This window comes from Clarias gariepinus, chromosome 1, assembly GCF_024256425.1.
Source record: "Clarias gariepinus isolate MV-2021 ecotype Netherlands chromosome 1, CGAR_prim_01v2, whole genome shotgun sequence".
NCBI lineage: Eukaryota > Metazoa > Chordata > Actinopteri > Siluriformes > Clariidae > Clarias > Clarias gariepinus.
The window spans coordinates 27,423,371-27,444,442 of NC_071100.1; the positions used below are offsets into that span (position 1 = coordinate 27,423,371).

The window sequence follows — 21,072 nt, forward strand, 5'->3', positions numbered from 1 at the left end:
TTTTTTAAAGGACTGACATCTGTTTCATACATGCGATTACTATTTAGAAACAAAGTATTTTATCAAATGCTCCTTTGTGACAGTTTTGCTGTCGCACGTAAATAAACACCACAAGAACAGTAACAGCTTCCACAAGTAAAGCTAATGAGGGGTATAATGTCAGAATTTAACATGATTTAAATCTGCATACTTTGTCAGACATTCTCTGTCATTTTTAGTAATGATCTTATAATTAACATTAGTGTTACAATGTCAATTTTTAGCTTTCTATTAGCAAAAGATTATAAATTCTGCTTTAGGTAATGCTGCCATGGAAACTAATCATATCTGTGTGTGTGTGTGTGTGTGTGTGTGTGTGTGTGTGTGTGTGTGTGTGTGTGTGTGTGTGAGAGAGAAAGAGAGAGAGAGAGAGAGAGAAAGAGAAAGAGAGAGAGATGTACATCTATAAAAAATCTAATATCCAAGATGTCATCTCATAATTCTGCCTTGACACGAACAAATTTTTCTTAACATGAAGTTCTCCCAAATGTTTTCCCTTCTTAAATTCCCTGCTTATTATTCAGTTATTCATATTATAACATATTATTCAGTAACTAATATGAATTATTCAGTGCATCCAGTGAAACTAATAGAAAAGTTATGCAGTTAGAAGAGTGAGGAATGTAGCTATCCCAAAGGGTTTAAGGGGTTAATAGAGTTGCATGGGAAAGTGACCTTGAAATGAAATTATAAGGCTTATTCAGTATATTCTGTTCAGTTTTAAGCTGCTAACTGAGCAATTTGATACTGAGCCACAAGAACTTGATATTTAAAAAGTAACATCCAATAAGACTTTTCCAAAAAATTAAAACAATATTGCTTACACTTAAAAAAAAAAAAAAAAACAGTTCATGCATACTGTACATGCCTGCTAGGCGGTGAAGAAAATATCACATGGAAATTTATGCTAATGCAGTGGTTAGCACTGTTGCCTCGTACCGCCAGGGTGACATTCTGTTCTGCTTAGTGGTTTTCCTGCAGGGACTATTAATATTACTATTGGTTACTTCCCATAGTCAGAAGACAAGCAATATAGGATACCTACCCTTTCCAAATCGCTCATAGTGTATGACTAGATGTATGACTGTGTGTGTACCATGCATTTGGCCCTGAGTTCCCTGAGATAGTTTTCAGGTTACACAGGGCAATCAGTATGGACAGTGGTTGGTTGGATGCAGATATTCTGACTCAAGATATAAAAGAATCCAGGAACAAGTTATAGTATAAGGCTGCATGTGGGGCGCTTTTTTATAGAACAGCTAAATTTCCCATGCAAAATCAAAATTAAGCAAAAAACTTCCATCTTACGTCCATCTTCCATCTTCCATCTCAAATCTAAAATGATCAAGAAAACCAAAAACAACAACAACCACCTATATCTGTTACAAGATGCCTTTACTTACTTTTGGTTAATAAACCAAATATTGAATACACCACATACTATGAGGGGCGTTTGAGTAAAATCAGGACTTTTGAATGGCCCTGAGTTCCCTGAGATAGAGTCCAGGTCCACCGCTACCCTACAGTACATAGGGTAATTAGTATGTACAGTGATTGGTTGGATGGACATATTCTGGCTTAAATTTCATCACAAATCCCGAGGTGGCATTAACATTTTTTTAGGGGTTAACAACATCTTACATTTATCTGGACTGTAAAAAAACAGGGTTCTTCATGAGTTCTTTGAAGTTCTAAGCAGAGATGCAAATGCAGATAAATATAATCAGGAATATTAGCTAGGAATCTGGACTATAAATAAGGTCTACTGTATGTGCTAACACACTGAAACACTCCCAAAAGCAAGACCAACACATGACACTTGACATTCCACAACACTGGAAACAATGGTACATGTGCAAAATATGGACTAAACAGGGACAAACTCAAAACAGGTGGTTGATGGATGTTCATCATAGTTTTGGATGATCATCATATGGCAGGTCTAGGAAAACAACTTATTAATTCATATTATGTAAATGATCCTTGCCATGACTTCACTTGGAACCAAGTATCTTTACATTCCTACTGTAGTGTGTAAATGTGTAACAAAACACCAGGTTTTGTCTAGACCACATTTTGGCTAATCCGCATGTCTTTGGATTGTGGGAGGAAACCCAGAGGGAGAACATGCAAACTTCATGAACACAGACCTGTGCTGGGAATCAAACCTAGACCCTGGAGGTGCAAGGCAACAGTGCTAACCACTATGCCACCGTGCCACCCAAAATGCATGCAGTTTATAAAAAGGGCTTTGTGCAGGACACAAATTCTTCCACTTAAGCTTTGGCAAACTCTAGCCTATACAAACTTCCTAGACCATAATGTGCTCCCACAGATTGGGAAAAACCCAGCATGTGTGTTTATGGGTTTGATGGTCAAGTATGCTCAAACTTTTGGCCATATCTTGAGACAATTTCTCAGAGAGTGGACTGGCTAAATAAAATGTTTCCAGCACAGTCTCAGAATGATAACCATGATTTTCTTCTCTAGAAAAAAAAAATCCTCTATAAACATGAGTAAATATTGACTCAAGCAGCTCTCCTTGTAGTGAGTATTTTCAATACACAGATCATCTGACCCGACAGAGTTTGTTCTGAATGAAAAAGACCTGCATGTCTAAAACCTTCTTAGAGCTTTACTCTGAGTCAGATCAATTTTGGAAATGTCATCTATTTGCCCTGGATTGTTAAAAGTCCATTCAATCAATCTGGACAATTAATTTGTAAAATCTGAATAGGTTCATGTTAGACAATGACTGTTTACCTTAAAGTCAACCTAAACCTTTCCTGTACTTACTGTACTTAAATTTTACTGAATTACTAAATATTAAAATATACCATACCAAAATATACCGTAATACGTAATGTTGACGAATTAACAAACCAATTTGGCGCATGTATTAATCAGTGTGTAAATACTATATGCACATGCATTTCCTTAACCCATTACAATATAAATTTAATAAATTACTGCATGTTCCTAAATGTTCATAACTTTTAATTATTGAATCGTGCTGTTCAGTCTTAGGTTTGAATTTTGTTTGTTATTGGGTTGTTGGTTTGTGTGATGCTAATGTTAAAGATTTAGTAAATAATGGAAACCTTAAGGATTCGCTACCTGTTACATGTCGCTTTTGTTTCATGTGTCTTTACAGAGTTTTGTGAAGTAAGGCGTAAGAATAATATATATATATATATATATTCGTTTGCAAGAATATTGCATTTGCTTGCATTAATCCTCTGCCAAATTTATTTAAAATTTATTTGATCTGCCCTTCAGTGCCAATTTACCATTGCATCATCTTAATGCATCATCATAATTTAATTGCTAGGGTTTCCAGTTATAATGTTGTTTGTAAAAAGTGTTAACTATATATTGAGTAGTTTTTTTATTTATTTATGTAAATTGACTTAAATAACATATATGGTTTCGTCTAGATACCTTCAATTGAAGTCTTTCATCACTGAAAGTCACTAAAACTATGTCTAATAGGACTTATTGAATTCCTGAGCTGAATACTCATTTATACTCATGAATTTGGCCTGAAAATGCAATCACCTTCTCCAAATTGAAATAGCTCCCTTGAGCTAAGCAGATATCTCAATTGACTTTCACAAGTGATACATCCATGAGTTTGGATATAGTCTCTTCATGAAAGTTTAGCTGCTCGATTGTCCAATTCACCTTTAGCTCTCGCATCAGCATTTTATGGATTAGCTTGCCAACATATAACATATAGGCATATTTTGTGAGCAATAAAATGCAATGTTAATGAGTATGAAAAAAAATACTATTTGTGGATTCTATGTTTATAATGAGGGAAGACTTTGGCAAAATGTTAATCTAGTTGATCATATGTTGACTACTTATATACAGAATAGTGCTGCTATTTAAACAAACCTAATAAAGGTAAATGTGAAAAATTATATGTAGACCATATAAAATACATTATAAGCTCCAAGAACTCCCACACATATTATTTTTTTTATTTACACAGAGTATTTGCATAATGAAGAGAAAGCTCCTTTAACACTAAACAATTCTGCTAGTGTAGATAAAATGAGATGAGATGAGATAGCAGCATACAGACCTGGTCACTAAGCTACAGCAGGCATAAAAGCATCTAGTGTAATGACAAATTCGAAGATAATAACTGAAATAACAATGCTCCTCTCAAAAAAACCTCAGCAAGATTTGTGAGTGAGTCTCATTATTGAACACGGACACAGTGGAAATTGGCCTAGTGGAATAAACCTTCTCGGCATAAGTATGTATAGACAGATTTCCAAGCTAGTTTGCCAATTTCAGAGTGTCTTCATTTTGGCCTTTTAAACAGAACATTTAGCATGCAAGGTCAAGCCACTGAAATTGATTGTTTAAAAGTGAACAGCATGGCATGCACATCACCACGCAGGCAGAGGAATAATAAGTGCAAGAGGAGATTGCTATCTCTCTAGATTCAATAAACGTAGTCCCGATTACTCTTGTCAGTCACCATGGCAACCATTCATGACAGCTGGCCGGGGGAAATGAGGATGAATATATGACTAAAGTCTGAAAGAGACATACATACTGTAGGCTTTCATACACACCCCTACTGTGAAATACCAGTGAGCATGCTTTTAGTGGGACCACAGGAGACTACTACTTCTAGATTCTTCCTAGGCAAATCCAATCACTTTGATGCATTCCTAAAAATTAGACATGCAAAACTAATCACTGCTGACAGAATAAGGACCTCAATTACACTGCTGGGAAAAGACAGATAAAGAGGTCCGAGGCTCCATCCTTTTTGGTGCCAAGCACAACACAGGACATTACGAAAGGCTTTGAGAAAAGAATACTAGGTTTTGTTTAGAAATAGGAATATCTGAGAGGTTGGACAATGTGAAGACATTTGGCTGGTCCTCATGAAGGGGGGAAAAACTGTGAAATTAGATATACAGTAGGTATAGGTGTGCTTAGCAGATGGGGGTGTTTTTGCATAGAAAACGTTTGAAGGAGCAATTGACTAAAATGTAGCTGAAGATTACAAAAAGTTAATTACAAACGCTTTTTCCTATGTCTTTGTGTACAAGTAAACTGTATGGTTTTGTTACTTGTCTAATCTGAGTATGGTTGTGTCTTCCATATGGAAGAGTTTAAAATTTTCCTTTCCAATAAATTCAAATTAAAAAACTGAAATTGGTGGAACTGATCTTCTCAGCTCTGCCAGTTTCCATCAAACATTCGTCTAATCAACAGAGATATTGGGTTTAGGTTCAGGGGAAGTTGAATTGCCATTTACCTTGCAGGCAGCTTAATGTTTTTAATCTCCTTCACTGTAAATGTAACTGTAGTGTGCATGTGTGTATGTGTGTCCAGTCTGCGTATATGAGGGCGTGCATATGGAATGAAGATCTTTGTGTGCCAGCTGAGGGCTGGAGTTTATATCACTAGGGGCTTGTCTGTTTGGAAAGATTTGGCAGCCATTTGTGCAACACCCACTCACTGCAGTTCACACAGCCCCAAGGAGAAAGAGAGAGAGAGAGAGAGAGAGAGAGAGAGAAAGAGAGAGAAAGAGAGAGAGCATAGTAATAATTTCTACTGCTCTGGAGCAAGTAAGGGTGATATGTGAGAAGGAAATGATAGAATTGGGTTAGCTCAAGCTCTTGTGTTAGTTTATGAGTTTCTTCATTTCCAGGTTCTACCATGGGAATTATTCATAGGCTCTGCTTTTTTATATGACCAATCACCTTTAAGCTAATTTGTTTCTAGTGACACATGCATCGATTTGCCAATAAAACCATCTGCAATTTAAATCATAAAAAAGTAGAAAGAGCCAAGAAAACACACACACACACTGGAAATCAATGACCGTATCTGGAATATTCAAGCCTACTAGATAGGCACATATAAGGTTCTAGACAAGACACACACACACACACACACACACACACACACAATCAAGTGCAATCAGAGCTGGAATCCTCTAATTAGAGCAGAAATACTTTGATTATGGTTTAGCACAAATATTACACAAATATACTGTATTTAAACATATTGGATTTATCAAAGGCTTTAATGCATGCTGTATTATGATTTTTAAGATATCCTCATGTTAGGGAAACGACATAACATTACTCTGTGATTAGGTTTCTTCAGAATACTATATTTCTGTAATAGTGTGTGGTTGTCCATATCCCTACACAAGACAGCATAAAATGTGCATAATTTTTTTTTTTTTATATTACCCAGAGCAATTTTATGACTACAGGGCATTTGCAGGTCGTAGAACAGAAGGAGCTGACAGGCCAGGGAGAGACTGAGAAGAGTGCGAGCACCGCAGGGTCAGAGGTCCTAAATGAAGTTTCATACTGACTAAGGAACACTGACTGTGTGTGTGCCAAGTGCGGAACTTTTTTTTTTTCTCAGGAATGTACACATACTGTACTGTAATATTACTGTTGAAGTGTGTGCCTCGTGTACTTTCATATCTGTTAGTTTTTCATCTTAGTCGTACATTTCATGTGTAAGTTCATCAGTGGAAGGCTTTACGGAGTCAAACTTCATGATATTTATGTGAAACAATTAATGTACAGACTGTTGAATCTCTCTTATTTCCTTTACATTTGGGACATTTTAGTGGTAAATTTATTCTTAAGGAAATGCAAAGCACAGAGAAGTAACAGGGCGAAGACATAATCAGATGGGTGGATAATTAAATGATTAAGCTTTGACCTAAGAAGGTCTCGCTTTCAAAAATAGTGTTCAGATTTCATACCCTCCAGATATGGCACGGTTTTTCAATCATGACTCAGCATTTTTCCATCAGACAGCATACAAACTGGTGTATTGTCAACGCTTAAGTTACACACAGTGCTGTTTAGACAAACAGGTTGAGTCAGGAGATAAGTGTCCAGCTGAAAAGCTACAAAAATGTCTCTTTAAGTGTGTGTGTGTGTGTGTGTGTGTGTGTTCTTTCTAGTGTGACCGATTAGATTTTGGCCATGTCAACGTCGCCAACAATAAATGCTACCCTTTACAGACAGAGGACAATTTTACATGTAGTATTGCCATTGGAGCTCCAGGCTCTTATATATATATGTGTGTGTGTGTGTGTGTGTGTGTGTGTGTGTGGGGGTGACAGCGGTCTTCATTGTTTCATTTTGACCCTATAAAGATGAGTGTCTTTTTCAACCACTAGTTATTCCTCTCTCCTTCATTATTCATTCATTCTAGCCTACTTTTCTTGTCTCGTCCAAAATAACAGGGTACTTTTGGATTTCTTCCATTTTTATCTCACTGCTTAAAATACTATCTAGATGCATCTTTTATAGCATGCTCTCAATCTCTCTCTCTCTCTCTCACACACACACGCACACGCACACACACAGCTTAAAGGCAGATTTTCCATTATCAAAACAAGCACACAATATTATTGACCTTTAAATCAATATAGTTACATGGATCAAATAAACACAAACTACAAAATACAAAGTAATTGAGTTGGGATTTGAAGAGCTGCCTGTAAATTAATGAGCTATATAAATTAATTTATAGAATGAAATCAGCTTTGATGAATTAGCACAGAAATCAAACCAAGGGCAAGAAACGCGGTGGAATAAAATAGCAGGATTAATAAAGTTTGATAGGACAAACAAAAGTAAATTGATGATTGAGTCAAGTTTCTTTCATGCAGCTTGTTCAAGGCTTCCATTACACCTCACTATTTTGCACGAGTGGCACGGAGGCAGAATCGGGGGGTTATTCTTGTTGCGCCTTCAAGTCGGCAGTAGAGATGACACTTGTGGGGTGTAAGACCTGCTACAAGGACCCGTAGAGAACCAATAAAACCAGCGGCTAACTTTAAAAGTACAAAATGAAATGAGTGTACAGTACTACAGTAGTAGCAGCAAACTGTGGAGACAGAGAGGTCAGCCAAATCAACACAGTCTGTGCAGAATACGACTGATCGAAATGTGCACGCCTAGCAAAAGAACCTCAGCATTTTGTTCACCCCTTATTTTAGTTTTTAAAGCAACAGTATGTGGGGTATTTCTGAGGCATATGGTACACATTACTATACCAGAGGTGAAAGGAATCTATGTACAGTAGGTATGTTTACTTTGTTACTGTATATTTCCTATATCTGTACATTACTTGAACAGTTTTATTAATGGGTTCTTTTCACTTTCCTCCATTACGTCCTACAGCAGATATCTCTACATTATCTAACTACATTTCTGCATGGCATTGTGTTTCCCATCCACAGTGGTGTGTGGGAGTTTTGCCACCTGCTGACTATCATGTATTACGGTGTGACTTGCCTGTATTTTAAGACATGCCTAATAACATAACAGGGGTTCAGAATCAGTTTTGCTAATACAACCCCCATATATTTGATACTTAAGTACTGTTGAAGGTGAGTACTTTTTAATATTATTAAAGTGGAATGTGTAGAACTTCTCCTTTTACTCGAGTAATATTTGCCTTTGGGAATCTCTACTTCTACTCAAGAACAGTAGTTGTGTACTTTGTCCACCACTGCACTAGAAACAGACATTATTGGTACACATTATGCCTCTTCTAAATCTGGAACAATTGTGCGCTTCTTTTTTTTAATCTTTTTGCCTATTTTCGTCTTTTCTCTTTATTTCTTAACATATCTTAACATATTCTGTTTTCATTTGCCTTTCTATCTTATCCCTCCCATCATTCAGCGCACTGTTTTTATCCCTAACTGTATCCCTCATCTGTTCAGGTTCATGTCTCATTCCTGATTTTCATTCACTCATCAATCCACTCTTCTGCTTTTGTGCAGTTTAGCACAGCCTTTGCAAGACGCCCAGAGTCTGCGAAGTACCAGAGGGTGGGAGAATGAGATAGAAAGAGAGAAAAGGGCAGGAGAGTAAGACCTTCTAATGTCACCACATGTTCATGTACTCACCAAAGTGTTACAGTGAAAGCGAAAAGCTTTTATATAAACTGTATAAAATGTAATTACATATAAAATGTACTTACGAGTCCCCGCCCCTAGGCACACAAAATAAAATAAAATAAAAAATAGATTTCAAACAGAATTTTCTTAAAAATAACTAATAATAAGTAACACAAATTTTTCACAGTGCTACATATCACGTAAAAACAGACAAACACTCAGCACACCCTCTCATCTACACACATTTCCAAACCATCTGGGAAATGTTTAAATACTGTAGCGCATTGGTCATTGGTCTATAATAGTGCAACATGTAATCATCGTTTAGACGTAATGTATTTCTGCAATGATTAAATGTGCATGTTGAGCTTACAGTACCAGTCCTCCAGTTGATGGGTCAACTGTTACTCGAGTGCTGCTAATGACTGGCTCTTCAGATAATTTCCAGTTAACACGCTCAGTTTGATGCACATTAGATAATGAAGAACGGAGGTCAATTTAACATTATAAATGAAGTCAGTAATGCTGTAGATGTTAGATTAACCCTTTCAGCATACTTTTTCTACGCTTCTATGGTTCGCTGTGATAAAAATCTATTTAAAAATGCCCTAGCCTACTTTAAAAACATAATTGGTCACGCAGTGGCTTAGTGGTTAGCACTGTCGTCTCACGCCTCCACAATTGGGCACTCAAATCTGGCCTCCGGTCTGTTTGCAATGAGTTTGTATGATCTCTCTGCGCTTGGTGGGTTGCTTTGAAGTACTCCAGTTTCCTTCCACATTAACATGTCCAAAGACATGTGTGAATTGGTGTTTCCAACATGTCCATACCCCAACCACCACCTGACTCCCATCCAGAAAGGCGGTATGGTAAAGCGATAAAAAAATAAATGAATGAATGAATACAAAATAAACGCACACAACACATACTCACAAAGTGTGAGATGATTTTCTAACAAGGTCTGTGGAGGATTGCATCTTTTATGTACTTTCTGTCCTGCTTTGCTCATAGTTTTTATAACTAATTCAGCAAGGCTAGTATAGGAATGTAAAAAAAAGTTGGATAATGCGAATGTTTCTCCAAAGTATGCCATAGTAAACAATTTCAACAGTTCCTTAAAGTTGTCATATTTTTCCTTGGGCTTTTTTGTCTTTCTTAGGATCGCCACACGAGATCAGTTTTTTTTTTTTGTTTTTTTTGTTTTTTTACCGGCTGGATACATTATCTGCCCCAACACATCTATTTCTCTGGAAATGAGAATTTTCAGTGGCTGTATACTGTATGTGGGGATAGAGTTAAGGTCATTGCCTAAGGGCCTAACAGTGGCACCCTGGTGGTGGTGAGACTCAAACCCTCAACCCTCTGGTCAATGACCCAGAGCCTTAATGACCTGAACCACCACTGCCCCCTGCTCAAAATGTTCATAAGTATGGTTCTATATTAAATAGAAATGATTCACACATTCCACACATTCTCAAAAATATTTTCATGCAAATCTTCAATACTTTATTAACACAGCTCACTCAGGGCTACAATCTTTAAGTCATAGCATATTTTGAACAGCTTCTTAACTTTTCTTACTGCATTTATTTAGTGTTACACTGTACACTAACTGTCATAAGTTTGGACACATTCTAACTCAACAGTCTTTCTTTAGTTGTATTATTTTCTACATTGTAGAACAATGCTGAAGGTGTTCAAACTGTCTGCAATAATCTCTTCTGAACAGTTGATTGATGTTGATGTGTCTGCTACTTGAGCTTGTGTCATTCATGTCAGCTCTAATTTGGGATGCTATTAATGGATGATTCGCAGCAAAGGACAAAAGTCTTGGTCTACCTTTCATATGCCAGTCCTCATGACAACATCATCATAGCATTTGATGGTTTTTGCTTTTGCACTTGAAGATATTGTCTTTGCAAGTTCTTTTAATGCTTTTAAATGATGGACTGAGCTTAAAGTCCTAAAATAAGAATGGATTGTTGTTTTTCTTTTATTAATCGCATAATTAACACGCGATTACATAATTATAATGTCTTATAAATATAATGTCTAAGAAAGAGCATTGTATTGGATGGTGTATCAAACCACTGACTTTTACTGTACCTGACGTCCATAGACATTTTTACTTTTAAATTTTGTTTAAATCCTAAAGAATTAGATGAAAGTAATTGCATCACCAAGTAAGGACTTTATATTCTTATAAAAAAAAACAATAGAGCAAGTACTTTTTAATAAGCAGGAATAACCACTGCTTAGTAATCATTGGATCTAAAGGCATTTACACACACACACACACACACACACACACACACACACACACACCTTTATGCCTAGAGACAACTTAGTATAGCCCATTCACTACTGAGGTGAGAGGTACTGTACTGTAAGAACAGGGCATAAAGTAGTTTTACATTCTTACCACTATTACTGTATGTATCCCAAGGCAAGAAGAACAAACCATGAAGGGGTGGACAGTCATGTATATCTTCTAAGTTTCTCTCTATATCTCTACTTATTCCACATTAAAATAGCCAGGGGTTAGAAAGGGATTTGGGATTTAGCCTTCTGTTTGAAGCTAGTTATCTTTGCAGACTGTGTTAGCCATGAATAAAGTGGTGAGTCATGAACCTGTCAGCATCCTGGCGGTAACTCACACTCACATACAAAAGATTGAAACATTGATGTAGGATGGAGACAAGTCAGACCTTAGAAGCCATAGGAAACAAAGTGTTGTTTAAGATGGAATAATGTTAATTTTATTTATTTATTTATTTATTTATTTATTTTACTGCAAATGGTACTATGTCTGTTTTTGGAAATGTGAATGTGTGTGTGTTGATCCATTACTGAGTCTCTTAATGGCATGCAGTAGTCGGCCAAACTGGCCTATATTCACTCGTGAGTAAAAGGAAACTGAAGAATCTTAAGGCAACCTTCATGGACACAAGGAGAACGAGTGAAACTCCACACTGACCAAGCTCAACACCACCAAGTGCGACTCACTCACAGAATAAAAAGGGGCTATATAAAAAAAAAATGGGACTTGCCAGTTAACTGAATATCCCTGTTTTGCATAAACAAACTGCATCCCTCTGATTCAATAGACAGAAATGGGGCAAGGCTAAATGTTACTGCCAGCACTGCCAAGTTGCCACTGTGAGCAAGGTCCTTAACCCCATTTGCTCTACGCTGGCTATAACCACAACTTTTTAGGTGGATTTAAAAATAAATAAATAAATAAATAAATAAATAAATCACTATGCTGTAACATACAGTACATGTGACAAATAATTGAATATTAATCTTAAATGCTCCAAAAACCACATGGAATTTCCTCACAGCCGACATTCAAGCCATTCCTAATGAATCCTGTTATCACAAACTGCAGTGCAGGCTAGAAAGATTTCACTCACGTCACTAACAATTAATGATTAATGTACATATGCATGCCAGTATGGCCAAAAGCAAAGCATGTATACCACTATAACATGCTGCGTGTTTGTGCACATGGGACCACATGGTGCCTAGGGACTCACACTGCCCCCTGCTGTGCGAAAGCCATGTCTGGAGTGCACATAAAATGGCAGGATTCCCTGTCAACACCCTAGGACCATCATCTTGCCAAGTCTCATCAAGGGATGAAAATGGAAAATATATCCATCCTGTCTGCTGCAGTTCCAATATTATTTTTTCCTGAGTCTCCATCTCTTCCTGTCATCTGTCCTCTCTTCCGCACCTGCCAACTTCCCTAATGTCATTTCAAAGGACGACACATACAAATTTGATTCTCATAGAAGGGAATGACTTATCAAAAGTGACAGCTCACGCTTTATCAGCAGATGTGAATTGTACACACACACAGACACACACGCACAGACACAAATAAGTTTAGAGGCACTACTGGATCTCTAACCTAGGAGTATGTGAGAGAGGGATTACAGATTACCTAGTGATTACGTGTGTGTGTGTGTGTGTGTGTGTGTGTGTGTGTGTGTGTGTGTGTGTGTGTGGTGTGTGTGGTGTGTGGTGTGGTGTGGTGTGTGTGGTGTGTGGTGTGGTGTGTGTGTGTGTGTGTGCGTGCGTGTTTGGTGTTGACAGGGCACAAACATCAACACAGGTTAATCCCCATGAAGAAAAGATTTTCTCAGAGTGCAGCAAGAGTGATTTTCATTTGCGCTCCTGAATATCTAAATGTCAATTCCACCTTCACATATCGTTTATCCACTGGGACATTATGACACATGGCGTAAGACTTTAAACCTCTTAACAGTGTTGCTTCAGTTTTATGTAGTACTCATCAAGCGTGTTCTCCGTACCACCAAACATCAAACATACACATTGCATTCTTCGCTTCTGTGTCTACAAGCTGCCCGAATACATCAGAAAGTTCTGTCTGAGACAGCAAGGGGGGAACTTGCTTACACTCACCATGAATCTTTGTGTAAGTTTGGAAAGAAGTGGTTTGGAGTTTCTGACGGGTCTGAGACATCAGGATGTCATGAGATTGCACAAAGCATCTACAGTAGGAACATGGTGAGGTATGACATCATTACTGATGTCTGCAGAACAGGACATGATTTTCCCTGCACTACAAATAACACTGTTTAATGCTTTGTAGAGCATGCATGCACACACACACACACACACACACACACACACACACGCAAACACACATACGCAAACACTGATACCACTAGCCAAAAAGGTCTCACACACAAATAATCCATTCGAGTGCTTTTAGCTTTGATTAAGGGTATAACTTGCCATCAAGGAAGAAAAAACACATTTATGTGCTAATCTAGTCATTTAGCACATTCAGGTCATCACCTGACATTTTATTGCCACACAGTGTTGTTTACCCTACACCTGACCGACTGAAGCAACCCCAGGTCATAACACTGCCTATGCCTTTTACAGTTAAACTGTAAAACTGTTTTCCGAAAACTGTTTAAATGATCAGTTTCAGTCATTTCAAACTTCCTCACCAACTCTCACTGTATTTTCTTTGTGTGATGTAGGACAATCTTTTTATCTGTTCTTCTTCATCTCAAAAGAAAAAAAAAAAAAAATATATATATATATATACATATATATATATATATATATATATATATATATATATATATAATGCCATAAAATGTATATATAAAAGATAAACACTTGCGTCCAGCCACAGAGATGTGACTATGTAAGTGGGAACACATGTTTTCATTTTCATGTATTTTCATGTACTAAAAGCTTTCATGAAGCACAAACCAGGTTGAAAAATACAGAGCAAGAGAAAACAGTTTGAATGAGGTAGAGAAAGGTTAGAAAAACAAAAACAGGGCACTATGGAAACTTAGAGGTTGAACTGGTGCATGAAATTTTTTAAGTGTTGTAAAACAAATTAATCCCTAATAATATTTTTCAGTACGTGGTAATCTGTGTAGGCAGGAACAATTTGTTACTTAAACCGAAAAAGACAGATTTGTAATTAAAAAAAAATGTTTTTCTAAAATGGACAGACATCTATTATTATAAATAAAATGCTTATAAATTATACAAAATATGTGTATATACATTTTATACATTGTTTCTTTTTTTGTCTTGTAATTTGTAATGTTTCTGTGCACTATTGCTTGAGCAGATGGAAAATCTTTGATAATTACACACATTAAGTACCGAGATTAATTATTAGATTACATAAATGAGTACAACTACACTGAGCATGCTGTGGGTGTAACTGAGACCCTCCTGATATTAGCACCTGAGAGACAGCACTGTGTGGTCCTGTAAAAAGGCAGAAAGAAAAAAGGGAAAGAGGTGCAAGCAGGGGATTATGGGATATAGAAAATGAAACAAACAGGCTAGAGTAAAAAAGGATGAGTAGGAAGATAATGATGAAGATGATAAAGGATGGTAAATAGATAATAAAGTCTGATAGAATGATGGATATACTAAAAACCATAATAAAAGAGTTTAAGAAGTCTGACTCATTTTTATCTCGGTGATCCCTTTTTTTACGTTTTCCTGTGCCTGGTATTGCAGGGATTGATAAATAAAACCTGTGGATTTAGTCACACAGAGAACACATCCCCCTGAAGGGTTAGCAGACAACCCCAGTATTAGAATGTCATTAAATGCCCTAGCTGCACAAATGGAAGGGGAAAAAAAATAATGATGTGTGTGTATGTGGGAAAATGTACCTGCTTGGCAAGTTTAACTGAGTCAGATGTGAGTCTGTCTCTGAGATGAGGGTCTAGTTGAGCCGCAGGAGCAACCTCCACCACCTTCTGATGCCGTCTCTGAATGGAACAGTCTCTCTCATACAGATGTATAACATTTCCGTACTTATCACCTGGGTAAGGACAAGCAAGAGGACATGGGTAAAAACCAGAGAAAAACAAACAAATCAATTTTAAAAATCCTAGTTCTTGGCCCTGGTATTTCAGGCACTCGTGAGATATTGTAAGCACTGTTCCTTTAGAGTTTGCTGAGATTTTGCAGACTCCTACAGAGCTAATCACTATGCCAGGATCTTAGATAATAAGGGTGCAGGAAAAGGGGTTGTTATTTGTGTCTCGCTCACTCACACTTAGATTTCATGGACAGAGAATCCTCCACATGGTGGACATCATTAAAAAAAAAAATCTGGGTTCTCTGTACATGTTATTTCTATGGAATTGATTTACATTTATTTTTTATTTTAGCTGGAAGCATTCATTTATTCTCTTTAACAGCTTTATCTTTTTTGAGCTGTACCCAGAAACCAATTCAATCCAATTTAAGTCATATACTGTAGTGCTTTTAAGAATGCACAGTCTCAAACAGCATGCAAAAATCTGGATGTAGATTTACATCATTAATAATAAAAAAAAAATGACGCAGGGTTTAACAGAAGAAAAGAAACCCCTCTCTGATATGATATGAGGTGAAAACCAAAAATGGGATGATAGGACTGCGGGGGACTCTTCTAGGTGACTCTGGATAGTAAGCCTATAAATCATTACAGTATACAGGTTCATAAGAGGAAAGTCATTTTTTAAACTAAGTGTGCTTGGATGAACATAGACCATGCTTTAGGATTACAGTTAGAGTTCTTAGACTCCAGTAAAAATACAGTATTCAAGTTTATCTTGGGCATAATTTTGTTTTGTGCGACATAGAAAGCTACAGTATAGCCATTCACACAAGTGCAAAGTGAGCCATAAGTACAGAAGCCAAAAGCAGAAGAAGACTATCAGGATAAATCAGGCATGCTCGGATGGCGAGACGAGTTACAGCAGTAGAAGTGTGTCAAGATCAGGCACCAGCATTCCATCAGGCAGCTAAGTGACCAGTAAATCATCTCAAAAATGCATTGCCATAAAATGCTTAATGTAACAGTTAAATTCTCAGCATGTCACACACATACACAAACATCTTAACCCTTTTCTGGAGATGTTTCGCATACTTTTTTGGTAATGTGACACTGAAATGATTGTGTCAGTATCTTTTGGGTTTGTTATCCTGGAAAACAAACTGTTCATGAATTTGAATAGCATTACTAGAAGACGTATGTCATGCACACAGTACTGTTTAAAAGTCTTGTGCCCCCCTCATTTCTTTATATTTTGCTTCCAAAGAGTCAGACCTTCTTGTATTTTTAATGTAGTCTTGAGGAGTAATTCTCCAAGGATCCTGAAGGACTTTTTTTTGGCTCTCATTTTCAGTCCAGTCCTTGTACCTTACAAGTTTCAGAGGAAAGTGTTTTTGTTTGTTAAGCACTACAGTGACCTATGAATCGCTCAAGAAAAAAAATAGGATGTAACTTAAGGCTTAAATCAGTGAGGAACAGGTGCAGATGATGATGATTAAGCAGGCCAGTGATTAGTACTGTATACTGGTGATGCTGAATGCTAAGTGGATAGAAAAGATGTGAGGGGAAATGAGGTTGCTGCTGAGGGTGCTACATAAACAACAAATTTATTAAATTGCGTTTTTTGTAAAAACTAATTTCTTTAATTTAATCTACATTTAATTTAATACAAATAAATGAGGGGTGGCTCAAGACTTTTGAGGTGGCTTAGCAGTGCACTAAGGTTAGCACCCAATGTGCAGTGCTTATTATACAAAAAGCTTAGAGCCCGAGTCAAACACATAAAAGCACAAAAAAAAAACTATTCTAAAAGTCTCCTGATTTGTAAATGCTACATCATCCCCTCAGACAATATTCAGGCCAGACAGTACAATATTTAGTGTCCTTCAGCCAGTTTAAGGAGACAAGCACTGTTTTTGAAAAAAAAAAAAAGGACCACGAGTGCTACTTTGCATCACTGACACTGTGTGTCCTTGTTTTTTTTTTTTTTTTTCAAAAATAGTGCACTGCTTCCATAACACTCCTATTCTCCCATAACAAGCTTTATTAACTGTTAAATGTATCATATAAAGTAAGCACCAGGCACCAGAGAAACAAATCACGCTTAATGAGTGAAAATACTCCCACATAATGGCTGGAATATGCCAGCATCAAGCTAATAGATTATAGTAAGAGGAATCAACACAAACACACACACTCTTACTCACCTAGAATTTGCACCTCAATGTGGCGGGGTTTCTCAATGAACTTCTCAATGAACAGAGCGCCGTTTCCAAAAGCAGCCAATGCCTCAGAGAACGCCCTCTGATAATTCTCCTCTAACTCCTGTAGAAAAAACATTATCATTCATATATACAATTTCTTAAACATAGACAAAAGTGGAGTAAATCCTCAGAAGAGAATTTGTTTTAGGAGGCTCTGCTGTCTATGATGCATAAAAAAAACAACATGATAAGCTTTCAGTACTGAAACATCTGCATGAATTTATCTCCCTTTCTTTCTTACCGAGCCAAGGTTATTTTATCTTTTTGCAGGTGTATTAATGACTTTAATACTGTTTAAATTATTCATAAAATGGTGTTACATTTGTTATAATTTGCCCATATGCTTGTTATGAGTTATGAATACATTATTAGGCAGAGTGTATGAGAGTATAACAGGGATTAATAGACACAGTATATTATAAAAAAAAAAAAAAATACATTAACCATACAGGAGGAGAGAAATTCTAATATTCTTCTGGATAGCCACCACATTTATCATCACAAATATGAATATACTGTACAGTAAGACATATCCACACCTCATACTCCCTGACCACCCGCATGCCACGGCCGCCTCCACCATAGGCTGCTTTGAAAATAATGGGGAAACCGTAGGTCTTAGCAAACTCCTGAGCCTCCTGTAGGGAGGAGATTGGAGCATCTGTCCCTGGCACCACTGGAACACCTACACACACACACACACACACACACACACACACAGACACACATATATAAATAAGCAGGCTTTTAGTATATCTTGGACATATACAGTAGGTGATTTTTTCTTTCCGCTAATGCAAAAACATCCTACCAGCTTGGATGGCTATAGCTCGAGCCTCGACTTTATCCCCCATCTTGCGCACCACTTCAGGACTTGGGCCAATGAATCTAACCCCTGAATCCTCACAAGCCTGAGCAAAATCAGAACGCTCTGACAAGAACCCATATCCTGGATGGATGGCATCCACATTATTCTCCTGCAAAAAAAAAGAAGAAAAATGAAAAGGTAGAGAATACTGAGAATGTGAAAAAGGCTTAAAAATGGAAATACAAAAAGGTGGGGAAAATAAATAGCATGAAAGATAGAAGACGTGCGTCAGCCCTAATTAGTCTGAGAGTATGCAAAGCAAAAGCGAAATTTATTAAAATACCAATCGGGGGTAATTGGAAGCCAGCCTCCCTGTGTTGGCTGAGTGTGTGCTCCTCATGATAATGGATTAGAAGAAAGAAGCCCACTAAATCACTTTCACAGAATAAGGCTGGATAGATTATGTATGGAAAACTCTCTGACTCTCCCTCTCTATGCATGTATGTGTGTGTGTGTGTGTGTGTGTGTGTGTGTGTGTGGTACCTTACTGGTAGAGTCATAGATAAGCTCCTGATCTGATATATGAGCTGCCTACTGTAAAAATTACACAGAAATCACTGAAGGCCCAATCTGTGTACCAATGTTTAGAAGTAAATGGACCCTGAAGGTCTGACCAAGCCCCAGTTTTCATTAACCTTAGCTTTGAAAGACTGCCATTTATCCATATTATCTCCATGCTAAAATTACAGGAAAAACACCTTCATTTTACAATTACTGCAAGAGAAACCACAAAAGATTATTTCCAACGCTAGAATAACATTCACCTGCTGGCACAAAAGTCTCTTTGTCTCTTAATAAAGCACAGCCTGAACCTTGTGTTCATTTAGAGAGACCCAGCACTCAATATAATTGACTCGAGTCTTCACATCCTGAACTCAATTAGCACACAATTCTCATGGTGCAAACATTATGAAGCAAAACTTTTCACAGCAGTACGAATGTAGGATTGGTTAAACACTTCATATGATGGCTATAGAGCAGTGCATTGAAACTGTGCAGAGCTGAAGAGGAATACCGCAGGGTAGGGAAAGAAAGGACATGAAAGGCATATATACAGTATATAAATATAAATACATACTGTATATCCAATCAAGGTTAAAACCAGATTTCAAACTTGGCCTAGTAATAATTTGCCAGTGTCTTTGCATACCAGTTTATACAGTGTAACCTACCAAACATATAGTGTGTTAGGATGGTGTTTAGCCACAGCAAGCTGCCAGAACAGCTTCAGTGCACCTTGGCATTGATTGTCTAGAACTGGATTGTAGGAATACAGTCAGGCTCCACCGCACACCCCCAGGCACCAACACATACCCCTGAGGTCTTGTGGAGTCAATCCCTGGGGGAACAGTGCCACCTCGATGGCACAGTTGGAACCTACACAATATCAGGCATAATGTTTTACGTTGTAATGTTGTGGCTGGTTGGAGTATACCTACAGTACTGTATGGAATAAACCATACATTAGACAGTAGAAAATGTATTCATGTCTCGGTAATCTGAGTATTCACTGCTACTTTTTTTCTCCTTAAGCTTTGTATGTACTATAATTTGGGGGAGATTTTGATTGTAGCTCAACATGCAGTACTATTTGTTGCACAGTTATCAAAGGCTCGTATGATATTTAACTGCTGGCCATTTGGTTTGGAAATCTGTTAATAAAGAGTAAGCCAACATTTGCAAACTGAGCTGTCAAAATGCATAGTTTTGCCAGTATTGGAAACTGAACGAGAAAATGTTTGGTAAATGTATTTTGTAGAAAGGCAACGAAAAACCTATTTACAGTTTGGTCCATATGGAGTGCTGTGTGAAGAGTTTTGAAAAAGTGAACATGGATCTGAACATTTCAAAGGACAAAAAAGCAAACGCATGCCTGTAGACTGTAGATTTGTGCTTGATTTCAGGGTCAACCCACAAGATCGTATCTTTACTGATTAAGGAGGACTAAACCTCAAAAAATAATGGAACATATTGACCACTAGGTCATTGTGGTACAATGTACCCAGGAGGAATGGCTCTGTGTGCTGCCATGAGCCAGGATGGGTCTACACACCGCAGCTCACTTTAATCAATGATATATATTATATCAAGATCAGAGCAGGAAAAACAGTCTCGCTATTGTGTTATTTCAGATAATGTACTGAACAGTGCTGTGACAGTGTATAGCCTGTTCCCTGACAAAAAAAAGTTACTTCTGTCCTGTTTAGCTTTAATTAACCCCACAGAGGAGCAATTGTGTGTACCGAAGTGGAAATTATATGACAGAAATCTATATGCGCTGTAAAAACATTTTTTTCCCGAGAAGGCACGAAGAAACGTTGCGTTAGAGTCGTGCCACGGCAATGAACGCAAAGCAGTTGATGCTTCCCACATCCCCTGCTGTTTTTATAGATCAGTGCATATTTAGTTTGGTAATTATAGTTTGGGAAAATTGAACACCGTGTTCAGAAAATGTGTGGTCCTTTTCTGTCTTTGTGACAGACAAAATGGTGGTGTTAGAAAACATAAATACAAAGATAGACAAGCAGTAGAACAGAGTGTCAGGGCAAGTCAGAATGACATACAGACAGGGAATCATCTTGAATTTCAAGAATTCTCATACTCTATATCAGTAGTGATGGACAAATGTTGCAGTCCA

The 21,072-nt window shown here is 37.4% G+C and overlaps 1 protein-coding gene across 1 annotated transcript in view; it reads right to left on the reverse strand.

Annotated features, from left to right (window-relative positions):
- Positions 1–21,072, reverse strand: part of pcxb (pyruvate carboxylase b) — a 224,751-nt gene that overhangs the window by 193,303 nt on the left and 10,376 nt on the right. Inside the window, exons 4-7 of the mRNA XM_053495657.1 lie at positions 18,378–18,543; positions 18,106–18,251; positions 17,510–17,627; positions 15,151–15,302 (exon numbers count right to left, since the gene is read on the reverse strand). Of these exons, the coding sequence (XP_053351632.1) occupies positions 15,151–15,302; positions 17,510–17,627; positions 18,106–18,251; positions 18,378–18,543 (582 nt within the window). The remainder of the gene's footprint in view (positions 1–15,150; positions 15,303–17,509; positions 17,628–18,105; positions 18,252–18,377; positions 18,544–21,072) is intronic.